Source organism: Cupressus sempervirens, chromosome 10 (assembly GCF_028749045.1).
Source record: "Cupressus sempervirens isolate cs-2001-9-10 chromosome 10, ASM2874904v1, whole genome shotgun sequence".
Lineage (NCBI taxonomy): Eukaryota > Viridiplantae > Streptophyta > Pinopsida > Cupressales > Cupressaceae > Cupressus > Cupressus sempervirens.
This window is the reverse complement of record NC_143127.1, coordinates 535,854,402-535,867,343: the sequence shown is the minus strand read 5'-3', so window position 1 is coordinate 535,867,343 and position 12,942 is coordinate 535,854,402. Positions and strand designations below refer to the sequence as shown.

At 40.6% G+C, this 12,942-nt stretch overlaps 1 protein-coding gene across 4 annotated transcripts in view; it reads left to right on the top strand.

Moving 5' to 3' along the window:
* Positions 1–464: 464 nt before the first annotated feature.
* The window catches only part of LOC149535010 (2-oxoglutarate (2OG) and Fe(II)-dependent oxygenase superfamily protein), a 152,608-nt gene continuing 140,130 nt past the window's right edge, over positions 465–12,942 (top strand). For 3 of the 4 annotated variants that reach the window (XM_089803505.1, XM_089803508.1, XM_089803507.1), the window contains exon 1: positions 482–845. In XM_089803505.1, the coding sequence (XP_089659631.1) occupies positions 572–845 (274 nt within the window). In that variant the 5' untranslated portion in view covers positions 482–571. Of the gene's footprint in view, positions 846–12,942 lie in introns of all 4 variants that reach the window. The other variant, XM_089803506.1, reaches the window with a different exon arrangement.

Here is a 12,942-nt window from a genome sequence, read left to right as displayed (position 1 = left end):
ACCAACAATACTACATAGTTGAATTTGATAATAATATTACAATTGTATATCATATTAATGATCTTAGCCATTCATTTGTTTCACAATTATGTTTTATATAAGTACACATATAAATACAATAGTTACTAAAAGATATGCAAAACATTTGTGATATATAATTCTACACCTTCTATGTTAGACATGTGGCTCTCTAACCAGTTGTCCTATATAAATTTTTTTTTGAATAGGTATTTCTTTTCACCTTAATTGTTATTACATATTCAATTTTTAATTCTTATCATGGTAGAATACTATTGGATCAATTAAATGTAATTTGTGAATTTAATTTGACCAATCATATTCAAATTTTTTAAAAGAACTTTTCACATTTCCTAAAGTTTCATCATTTAAACATATTAATTTTTTATTGGTAAATATTTTCTTACACCTTGGTTACTTGTACCTGAAAGCATTTATTTCACTTTGTAACATAGACTTTCTATTTTGGTTGCAAGTACACAGCTGCGCATTTGAATGTTGTTACTTGAGGGCTTCGGCATGGGAGGGCAGGTGAAGAGAGGAAATTGCAAAAATGAGCAGAGAGAGAGAAGGAGAGGGAGGGAGAGACGATGATAATACGGTCGCCCTAGCATTGGCGTTGAAAGATGTCTTTGGGGACTCCGACTCTGAGGACGAGCCACAACTGCCTCTCCTGCCGTCAATTCAGTGCAGTCCAAACCCGATGACGGAAGAACAACACGCACAGAATGTGTGGGAACACGTTAAGGAGATCAACGGGCTATGGCTGTGCAGAAATTTCCTTTCTCCTCAACAACAGGACGATATTCTTCATTGTATTCAACAGGGTAAGGTTATCGCTAATTTCCTTTCCAAGCCTTCTTTACATGTATAAATACCAAAAATACAGTGAATTTCGTTCTTCCATCATCGTACACTCCCTAAACAAACGATCCAATTCGAACAATTGATATATTAAAATTGCAGGTTTTGACTTGATCTACGCCAGATCGCTAAGCGAACTTTTTCACTAACCTTTAATAAGTGACTCTCCTATGCTGGAGATACATGGATACCCAATTAGCCTGTTGTGGGACTCTTAACAAAATTTGAACCACAAAAACCATTCTAAGAGGCCCAAGGAAGCAAAATGCAATTTCGATCCAAGTTAAGGTAGTGCTTGACCCATCTGTATTTTGCTTATCCACCAACTCAATTTGGCCATTTCCACCTTTGAGCCTTAATTATTTTGTTGTATCCATTGACGTGTTTCATGTGAAAGGACAATGTAGTAGTTTTTATATTGTTATGCATGGAAGATTTTTTGTAAAACCACATTAATCTTTATTTTATTTTGCATTTATATAATTGGCTATACAATTATCGATAGAACCCCGGGATATCACTTCTTCTCACTTCTACATGGCCAATGATACCTCTTGCACATAGAAGTAAAATTCACTAAATCTCCAAATTACATATCATTTACAATGAAAGAAGAACTCCTTAAATATAGAAGAAGAGTTGAGGCAATACTTGAAGGAGTAATAGTCACATTGATTCATACCTACCATTTATAAATAAATTAATGATTATTAACCTACTAGTTAATTAGATTATCAAATATCAAAAGGTATATGTGTTATAAAGCATATAATAATCATAAGGTTATATAACCATAAATAGAATGATATATAAAAGTCAGATTGTAGGAAGTATGCTTTTTTGGAAATGTGACACTTGTAATTATCTTCCTGTTTGGTTAAAGTGATCTTATATGACAAACAAAGAGAATTGGAGATACCTCCAAATAGTTTCTTGACCAAGCCTTTGTGTGTAGGGTAACGAGAATGGAAGTAGTTGGTGTGTTTATATGTGTCATGCTTGAGGCATCCACCTTTTTGTCAAGAAGACTCGTTGGGGTATTGAATCGTAAAAGTGAATTTTGAAATTTCTTTTTTGAAGCAATTGATGCAAACGAACTAGACAAATGGCTCAACCAATTGGAATCATATTCATTACAGGGGGAGTCAAAATGGGTTAAGTAAGTTGGGTCTTTCAAATATAGGTTGTACACCATGAACACATAGTTTGAAAAAAATGCCTTATAGATAATCAACCATCGCCTTTAATTTGAGCCATTTGTCAGTGTGGATCTTCTCTTGCCACTATTCATGTCATTTTTGGACACATCACATGCAATGGAGCTGCCGCAACTTCTAGAATCAAATCTTGACTATGCCTCTTCGATAATGATACATCAGATAGAAGACATAGAGAGTCAACTAAGAGCACTCAAAACTAGATACTACCACTCATTTGGACTGTGAAAGCGAGTCAACTCATCCATCTGTCATGTCCCCTTCTCAGCTCTAGTGTCTTGGCGCTAGGTTAATCTATCTCCACATTCGGATAAATTAACGATAATAGATAACAGGATGCCTACTAGTCACATCGGATGTTTTATTTTATATATTTCAGTATTTTATTAAAAGTGTGTGGATAAAGTCACTTTATGTTATTAAGTTATTTACTTTATAAAGTGACTTAAGTGACTATAGGACAAAAATTGTGTTTTATCCCACATTCCTTGCGTCATTGTTTTTCCCTCACTTCGAGGTTATAAAAGAAGAGCTTGCATTGTGATTTGGACACACAAGAATTTATGAACTTAATATTCAGAATATTGGTTGCTTAAATGTGATTGAGTTATCTCAAGGACGAAAACCTTGGGAGCTAGAAGCTGGACGTAGCCCTAGTCTTCTCATTTGAAATCTAAGAATTCGAGTTATCAGAAGTTGGTTAGAAAGACATCAGGCTTTAATGGTAAATTCTCAATCTTATTAGTATATTTAGTTGGGATGTTTTTCTTCATATCTATATTGCATATGATTCCAGCCGTAGGAAGTACTTCAGTGGGAAATCTCAGCGTTGGGCTTGAGAAGCAAATACATTAGGAAGTGTTTTAGTTGGTAATCTTGGTGCTGGGCCTAAGAAGCAAATACATTAATTTGTTATTGGTTTTGAAGTTGGACGACCACAACAGTAACAGATAGTAACAATGACACAAGAGACTCCAAGTCCGGTCAAAGAGCAATGCACTTTGGTTTAAGCGAATTGCGTGTATCAGTCCCACCTTGGGTTGGCCAGCAGTAACTTGGGTTTCACCTTTCCATGTTTAAACTAGTTGGCTTGCACGTGGAGGGGCAGGTTAGCAGAAAGTCTGAGTCACGTCAAGCAGTAACTTCAATGCCGAGCATTGTCTTTGCTTTCTGAGAGCAGTTCGGGTGAAGGAATAACCACGTGATGGGGATTAGCAGGGCCTCAACTTGGCATCCAATCAGTCTAAGAAGGACTTTCAACTAGTTGGGACAACAATTTGACGAAATTTCCTAGATACTGTTTTAGTATTCTGCTGTTGAATATTAGTCAAGGTTATTATAGTGGTATCAAAGCCACAAGACCTGCCATCTTGTGGGAAATAATAAGATTTCTTGCAGACCATTATCACCCTAAAATGACAGCTAGGAGTGAATAGAAGACAACATAAATTTAGTCACTTATAGTCAGAATAAGACTCTTCAGTACATATTGACATTGAAGACAATTTTTCTGTTGATGAGGAAATAACTTTTGGAACAGGTGAACAAGCTGATATTACTCAACAGGTTGGTCATTTGGGATAGGCTAAACCGAAAAACAACATTCAAATGGCACGTAATGAAGATGAACAGGACAGGGAAGTCCGGGAAACATTATAGGCTATTAGAGATGGGTAGAACAACATTGCAAATGCTCTTCAGCAATTAGCAGGTACTATGCAGCAGTTGCTTCCAATCCATAGAAGGGCTCCTAGCCATCACAGTGGAGGTGGTAGTATAGTTGGATCTCCCTGAGCAGCTAGAGCTCCCACACATAACACGAACAAGCCCTTGATGTCGGTTTTTAATGTAGAAGAAGAAGTTGTACCACCAACAGCTCCGAATTTATTACCAAACAATGTGATGGCAACATTTGATGAGTGGGATTTGTTTTTGGATCCTGTTAAACAAAATCTGACCTTTGTTCAGTATCTAAATTAGAAAAGAGAGGCTGATAGGCAGTAGCAGGATTGGAGACCGAGAGCACCTAACAGGGATCTAAAACATGTTATGAACAAACGAACTCTCCCCGCTTTTGATGGTAGTGGTCAGACATCCGCTAGAGCTTAGATTCACAAGTTGGATACTTATTTGACACTTAAGCCCATGGCTGAAGCGGAAGCCATCAGATTTGCGACCATGCACCTAGAGAAAGCCGTGTACGATTGGTGGCATCATGGATTAGTCACCCAGAATCATGGCCTCATAATTTCATATGAGACTTTTAGCTCCAAGCTGATTACTCGCTTTGACAGGAAGGATGTTGAAGTCTATTACAGGGATTTGGCTCAGTTATGTCAGAGTGGATCTTTAGATAAGTTCATTGATGAGTTTCAACGTATATCAGCTATGGTGCCAGATATGTTAGAACAACAGAAGGTGATGCTATTCATAGAGGGGTTACAGAACAGGTTTAGAGGTTTGGTTAAGGTCCTTAAACCAAACACCTTGGATGACGTGATCAAGATAGCTCATGATTTGGATTCACCTTCATTGATATTACAGCCTCCAAAGAAACCTTACAGGAGATCTACATCGAGCCAAGGAAACAAAAACCAAATCCTCCCAGATTGGATTTTGAAACATGAAATGAACTTAGGAGGAAGAAATTGTGCTTTATTTGCAGGGAGCCTTGGACCCTCGATCACAGGTGCCTTGGGAAAGGAAAGATACATTATTTTGAGGTTCTCTCCGAGGATGAAGGGGAGCAACAGGAAGGTGAAGATGTTGAGGACAACGAGGAAAAAGAAGTGGAAGAGCAACCCCTTAAAGATAAGAAGAAGAAAAACGTCACGAAACGGCCTCCAGTTATAGCCACTCTTTCTAGTGATCCGACATGTCATCCTTTTAGAGTGAAGGGTGTAGTTAAGGGAGAGCGCATTGTTTGCCTCTTGGATACAGGAGCCTCTCATAATTTCATTAGTACACGGATGGTAACTAGTAGAGGTCTGCAAACAGTTGACATTCCCGAGTTTGAGGTGAAGTTAGCAGGCAGTGAAGTGTTGAGGTGTATGGAGAAAGTAGCCGGTCTTCCGATACAATTTGACGATTATCTTTTAGTGACTGATTTCTACGTTGTTGATTTGGATGATTTGGATGCCATTCTGGGTAGAGAGTGGTTAAGGACTTTTCACAAGTACTCTTTTGATCACGAGACCATGCAGTTGGAATTCTCACAGGGTGATCGGTTAGTAGTCCTAAAAGCCATACTAGATAGTGGACCCAGATTGATTACAACTCACAGGATGGAGGCCATTTTGAGACATGATGATATAGAGTGGGCGACACAGTGTTTCATCTCCTCCAAGGAGACACAGGATACAGGGCAGCAGTATCATTATGACATTCAAACAGTTTTAAACAAGCACAAGAGAGTGTTTGAGGATATACCTTCGGGAATCCCACCAGATAGAGGGTTTGAGCATATTATTGAGCTAGAGGAGGGTGCCAAACCTGTCATTACCACTCCTTATCGTCACCCCAGGCACTACAAGGAGGAGATAGAGAAGATGATCAAGGAGCTTTTAGATATTGGACATATCAGACCCAACTCTAGCCCCTTTGCCTCTTCAGTGGTGTTGGTTAAGAAGGACGGCACCCTTCGGATGTGTATAGACTACCGCACCTTGAACAAGAGAACCATTAAAAACAGGTATCCGATTCCCCACATTGATGAGCTTCATGGGGCAGTTCGCTTCTCGAAGATAGACCTTCGATCAGGATACCACTAGATACGTGTCCGAGAGGAGGATGTGCATAAGACAGCTTTTAGATGCCACTACGGATACTACGAGTTCTTGGTGATGCCATTTGGGCTCACTAATGCTCCAACCACTTTTTAGTCGTGCATGAACCATATTTTCAAAAAACAACTAAGAGTGTGTTGGTTTTCTTTGATGACATATTAATCTTCAGCTGGACTTGGGAAGAACTTTTGCAACATTTGGATGAGGTCCTTAGTCTCATGGAGGAACATTTCTTATTCGCAAAAGAATCTAAGTGCGAATTTGGGCTAATCGAGATTCTCTATTTGGGGCATGTGATTGGTGCTGAGGTGGTTAAGGTGCATTAGGAGAAGATACAAGCAATTCTGGATTGGCCACCACCGAGAGATGTATCTGAGTTGTGGCGTTTTCTTGGTCTTTGTTCCTATTATTGGCAGTTTGCCAAAGGTTTTTCCTAGGTAGCAGCACCTCTTACCGATCTAGCATGGAAAGGGGCATTTAGTTGGACAGAGGATTCTGAGGCAGCTATAATGTTTTGTCCTAGGCGGGTGATAGCTGTACAATCCGACTAGAGCAATCTTCCTTGTTCGTAGGTCACCGTGAGGGATCTGTACAATGGTAGAGAGTGTATGTGGCCGTACGATGGGAGTTGAGTACAGGAGAAGGAAGGAAATGTCCGTACGGGAGTTGCGAGAGCTGTATGGTGGAGAAATGGAGTCAGTACTTTGTACAAATGCAATATGAGGGGTGAGTAGTATGGAGGTGAGCAAAAGTGAGGGAGGTTGTACGGTGAAGACACCTGGAGGGTCGTACGGTGGGTCTGGCGGACACCAAAGCAACCACGGGAAGTGCAGAAGGTTGTATAGTCAAATTGGAAGGTTGTATGGTGGTCTTAGGAGGAAATGGAGGGTGAAAATGGAAGGTGGTGACTGGAGATGAATGATCAGAATTTGTAAACTAACAGATAGTGTGATAAGTAACCAGATTTAATGGCGATAAACAACAAATGGAAGTACACAGAACAGGAGTAGATCGAACCAACACAATAGATAATTGCAATATGATGTTTGACTTGTTAGATCCGAGTGAAATATTACAGGTGACGGAATAGGGTGAGGGTTGAATCCCACCAAAATCGGAAATGACCGAATAGGGAAGATCTTTCACTTCCGAAATGGCGAACAACAGAGAATCCCAATAGGAATTCGCAGTACAATGAAAATAATCCAAATTGCATGCCTAAAGACAACCTACATGTCGTGCTTAAATATCTGTCGGGAACAACTTTTCGAGGGTGTACAAAGATAGCCAACGGCGACACAAATTATAAAAACAAAAATAAAAATGGGTCTGAGATACATTAAATCAATCGGCTCGTTACAACATTTTGATAAACAATTTATTTTATAACGGGAACATTACAGTCCTCCCATCCCAAATTTTGCTTGTCCTCAAGCAAATGCAATGCCAGGTGCTAGAGAATGTGCTCGCCCTCCCATGTCGCGTTGTCCAACGGTAGGTGTCGCCAGTGTACCAAATATTCCTTCACAGTGCGGTTTTGTAAGATCTTTTCACGTACTTCGAGGATCTCAGCCGATTCCAAAATGAGCTTTCCTTCTTCATTGAGTGGTGAAGGTCGGTAGCAACTGTGATGTTCTTCCCTATGACTTTCTTTAGACAAGAAACATGGAAGACATTATGAATATGGCTACCCTCCGGAAGTTCCAACTCGTAAGCAACTTCACCAATGCGGTGAGTTACTCGATAGGGGCCATAGAATTGGGGTTTCAGTTTTTCTTTTCCCCATTCCTTCAATGAGGATTGCCGATACGGTTGGAGCCTTAGATAAACCAAGTCCCCTACTTCGAAACTCCTCTCCAGTCTATGTCTGTCGGCGTACATCTTTTGTTGATTTTGTGCTTGCTGTAAGTTTTCCTTCAAGCATCTCAGTATGTCCTGTCCCTCTTGAAGCCAGTCCCTCACCCTTGGTGCGTGACAGTCACCCAGAACCGTGTCGATGAAGGAAAGGGGTTCATAGCCGTACAGAGCTTTGAAGGGTGCCATTCCAATGGACATGTGGTACGTGGTATTGTAGCAATATTCCCTTAGATGTATCCATTTGACCCATGCTCGTTGTTGTGTCGAAACATAGTTCTGAAGGTAACCTTTGTGCCATTTGTTCACAATCTTTGTCTGTCCTTCAGTCTGTAGGTGGTAATTAGTACTTGGTGACAATTCTGTCCCTGTCATTCGAAACAGTTCTGTCCAAAAGATATTGATGAATCGCCTATCCTGATCATTGACAATGTTTTAGGGTAACCCTTACAGACGAAAGACTTCTCTAAAAAACAGCTCAGCAACTTGTGCGACCTGAAATTCTGAGGGGATGGCGAAGAAATATGCGTACTTTGTCAACCTGTCGATCACCACGAAAATACAATCCTTTCCATTCACCTTGGGAAGCTCCGTTATGAAATCCATCGAGATACTTTCCCACTTATGTTTTGGAATTGGCAGCGGTTGCGATAACCCGATAGGTAGGGTATGTTTGGATTTGTTCTGCTAGCAGACCGCACACTCTCTTACATACTACAAGACGTCCCCTTTTAATCCTTTCCATGAAAACCTCTCCGGTAGACTTCTGTACATTTTGAGGAAGCCTGAATGTTCTGCCCAGGGTGAGTTGTGTACTTCCTTCAGGATTTTCTGCTTCAATTTAGATTCAGGCACTAGGAATATCCGACCCTTATAGTAAATGATGTCATCTACTACTTTGTACCTATCATCCTTGGTGATGCCATCCATTAGCTCACAGGCAAATGTGTTTTTGGAATATTCTACCAACAACTGTGCTTTCCAATCGGCCAAAATCTGGGTTAGTAAGAAGACGGCGGGCTTTCTAGACAAAGCATCTGCAACCACATTGTTTCTTCCTTTTACATATTCAATATCAAAATCGAAGGCCTGAACCTTGCTTACCCATTTTTGTTGTCTCTCATTCAAATCCCGTTGCTCCAAAAAGTATCTCAAGCTATTGTGATTCGTGTGGACGACAAACTTGGCACCTGCTAGATACTGCCGGAACTTGGTTAGTGCATGTACGATGGCCAACATCTCCTTGTCATAGATAGAATAGAGGCATTTTGTTTGCGTAAGCTTCCTGCTCTCATAAGCTATGGGGTGTCTATCCTACATCAGTACCGTGCTAATGCCTTCTTCGGACGTGTCGCACTCCAAAATGAATGGTCGAGTGAAGTTAGGTAATGCCAATACGGGACAAGTGCTCATTGCCTCTTTCAATTTATCGAAAGTGAGTTGTCCCTTTTCGTTCCACTGGAAAGACCCCTTCTTTGTTAGATCCGTCAAAGGTGCGTTGAGCTGAGAGAATCCTTTGATGAACTTGCGGTAATAATTGCATAGTTGAAAAATCCTCACAAATCCATGAATGATTTTGGGGGAGGCCAATCAAGGATAGCCTGAATCTTCTCTTGATGCACTTGAACTCCGTATTTATTGACAACATGCCCCAGGTACAATATTTCTGTCATACTGAATTCACACTTGGATTGCTTGGCGAACAGAGACTGTTCCTCCATGATACTTAGGACTTCATTCAGATGCTTCAGGTGCTCCTCCCATGTCCTGCTATAAATAAGATCATCAAAAAATATCAATAAGTACTTACGTAGTTGTTTGTTGAAAATGCGATTCATACATGATTGGAATGTAGCAGGTGCATTTGTCAATACGAACAGCATGACTAGAAACTCGTAATGTCGGTAGTGGCAACGGAAGGCAGTCTTTTCTATTTTTGCCTCCCTCATGCGGATTTGATGGTATCCAGAACGGAGATCTATTTTTGAAGAATAGATTGCGCCATGCAACTCATCCAACTTGTCTATCCTTGGAATGGGATATCTATTCTTTATTGTTTTTTTGTTCAACGCACGGTAGTCCACACACATGTGCATCATCTCATCCTTCTTTTTGACCAAAACCACAGATGATGTGAAAGGGCTGGAACTGGGTCGGATTCATCCTTTTCTCTAGCAGTTCTTGAATTGTTTTTTCGATCTCATCTTTGCGTTTCTTCTTATAGCGGTACAGTGTGGTTATGAATGGCTTGGCTCTTGTTTCCAACTCGATAGTATGCTCAAACCCTCGATGAGGTGGTATGCCAAGAGAAATGTCAATGAAAACTTTATCATGTTTACTCAAAATATTCTGGAGCTCATCATCTTGTGGAGGTATCCGATGCCCTTTTATAGGTTTTGCCGAGATAAAACAATGTGTGGCCCATGCAACGTCATCATGTTGAAAAATTGCCTCCATTCGATGCGCAAAAACTTCCTTCAGACCTTCATTTGCCATTCGACGAAGGACAACTTTCTTTCCATTGACAACAAAATTGAAGTCCATCCGTTTGAAACTTTGAGTGTATTCATTAAGTGTCTCTATATATTGTATGCCTAGAATAACTTCCATGTCATCCAGGTCTACTATGAAGAAATCCTCAGTCACTGTGTGATTTGCCATTGTGATACTTAGCTGAGGAACAAGGTGCGTGTAGGGCAGAAGAGTCTCTCTGGCAACCTTGACGTAAAAGCCTGTGTGCGTCTCCGTAGGTAGATTTCTTCGCTTTACTATTGATGAGTTTATGAAATTTAGAGTAGCTCTGCTATCCAGCATGACCATAACCTGTTGTCCTTGGAGGGTTCCCCGTACACGAAAAACTGTGCACCTTGGGCTACTGGCTAGTGCAATGGTTCCTTCGTGCTGTACCAAAGCTGCAATTCTTTCCGTACGGTTTAAGCTAATCATGTTGGTGTTGTCGTGAGGTTGGTTGTCTTCGACAAACATTTCTTCGTGTTCGTCCTCATCATCGAACACAATCTCAATGTAATGGATCTTCCCTTTTTCGAGGCATCTGTGGCCAGGCTCCCAAGGTCCCTTGCAATTGAAACATAGTTTCTTCCTTCGGAGTTCCTGTCTGGTAGCTTCGTCCAACAACGACTTCCTGGGCGGAGGTTTATTTTCCCTCGAAAACGCTGACGGTTTGGCATGTGAGTAACTTCGAGAGGATGACACGGATGACGATGCCATACTCCGTGCCTTAATGATAGCCTTCGACAGGGTGGCAGGGTTGAACCCCTTTACCCAACCTTTCAGAGGTTTTGTCAGTCCATCCATGAAGAGTACTACCCGTCTTCTTTTGGAAATGTCCGTGACCAGAATAGAGAGTTTTTGAAATTCCGCAATGTACTGATCGACCGATCCATTTTGTCCTAGCTGTGCCAAATCTTTGAAATTGAGTTTCGGATCTTAACCATCGAACCACTCTATCAATCTCTCCGTGAATTCCGCATAAGTATCTATTTGATCATGTCCTAATGTGATGGTGCTGTGATGCCACCACTCATGCGCAACTCCCTCCAAGTGCAGCGCCACAAATTTGATTGTTTCTTCTTTTGGCATATTATTCAATTGGAAGTATCGGCCTTCATTACCCGCGCTTGTGCAAATATGGAACCGGATCCGTCAAATGGAGACAAATTTACTTTACCCAACTTTCTTTTGAGATCATCGTTAAACTATCCTTTGTTACCGCCTCCCGAATATCTCATTCTCAGATCCGCATAATCTTTATAGGATATATCTTCTTCAAAATTTGCATTCTTCCAATCTTCTCTTAGTTGTTCTTGCATCTCTTCAAAGGTTGGTTGTTTCCCTTTGTGTTGTGAAGGAAAAGTTGGCATGGAAGGTTGAGAGTATGTTGGATGAGGGTTTGATTTACCCGACACCGAGTCCATGCTGTGACCATTTTGTTCGTTGGATATTTTATTGTCCGCCAACTTCTTGACTCTCTTCCATGAGTCATTGCGTATTAGTGATCTGTGTCTGGTTCCTGGCAAGTTCCCTCAGTAGTGCCACCAGTTTGATAGTTGTCAGTTCCGGTTCGGCAGCCATTCGATCAACGAAATGTGTCCTCCTCTTTCGGCTATAAAATCTCATTCATTGTCCACAAGCTGGCAGGATCGAAGAGCTCTGATACCACTGTAATGTTCCCTCTGAAGCAGGTGATAGCCATACAATCCAATTGGAGTAATCTTCCTTGTCCATAGGTCACCATGAGGGATCCGTACGATGGCAAAGAGTATTATGTGACCATACGGTAGGAGTTGAATGCAAGAGAAGGAAGGAAATGTTCGAATGGGAGTTGTACAGTGGACAAATGGAGTTCGTATGTTGTACAACTGCAATCCAAGGGGTGAGCAGAAGTGAGGGAGGGCCATACGATGAAGACACTTGGAGGGCCGTACGGTGGGTCTGGCGGACACCAAAGCAACTGCGGGAAGTGTAGAAGGCCGTACAGTCAAATTGGAAGGCCGTACGGTGGTCTTAGGAGGAAATGGAGGTTGAAAATGGAAGGTTGTACGGTGTACAGTGGTGACTGGAGATGAATGATCATAATTTGCAGACTAACAAATAGTGTGAATGAGTAGCCAGATTTAATGGCGATAAACAACAAATGGAAGTACACAAAATAGGAGTCGATCGAACCAACACAATAGATGCAATATGATGATGCTACGACTTGCCAGATCCGAGCGAAGTAGTACAGGCAACAAAATAGGGTGAGGGTTGAATCCCACCGAAACCGGAAATGACCAAATAGGGAAGATCTGTCACTTCCGAAATGGCGAACAACAGAGAATCCCGACAAGAATTTGTAGTACAAAGAAAATAATCCAAATTGCATGCCTAAAGACAACCTACATGTTGTACTTAAATACCCGTTGGGAACATCTTTCCGAGGGTGTTCAAAGATAGCCAACTATAATGTCCCCATTTCCGAGATCAATTTTAATAATAGAGCTAATATAAGAAATAAATAAATAAATATAATATCATATAATATAATTATAATTGCACTTGATGAAGTTAAATAATTAATACCAATTAAAATAATAATAAATAACTACACAAATATTGTAAGTTATGATTAAATATATTTATCAAATTGATATAATATAATATAATATTAATTAATATATTATGATACTATGAAAATAGTATAA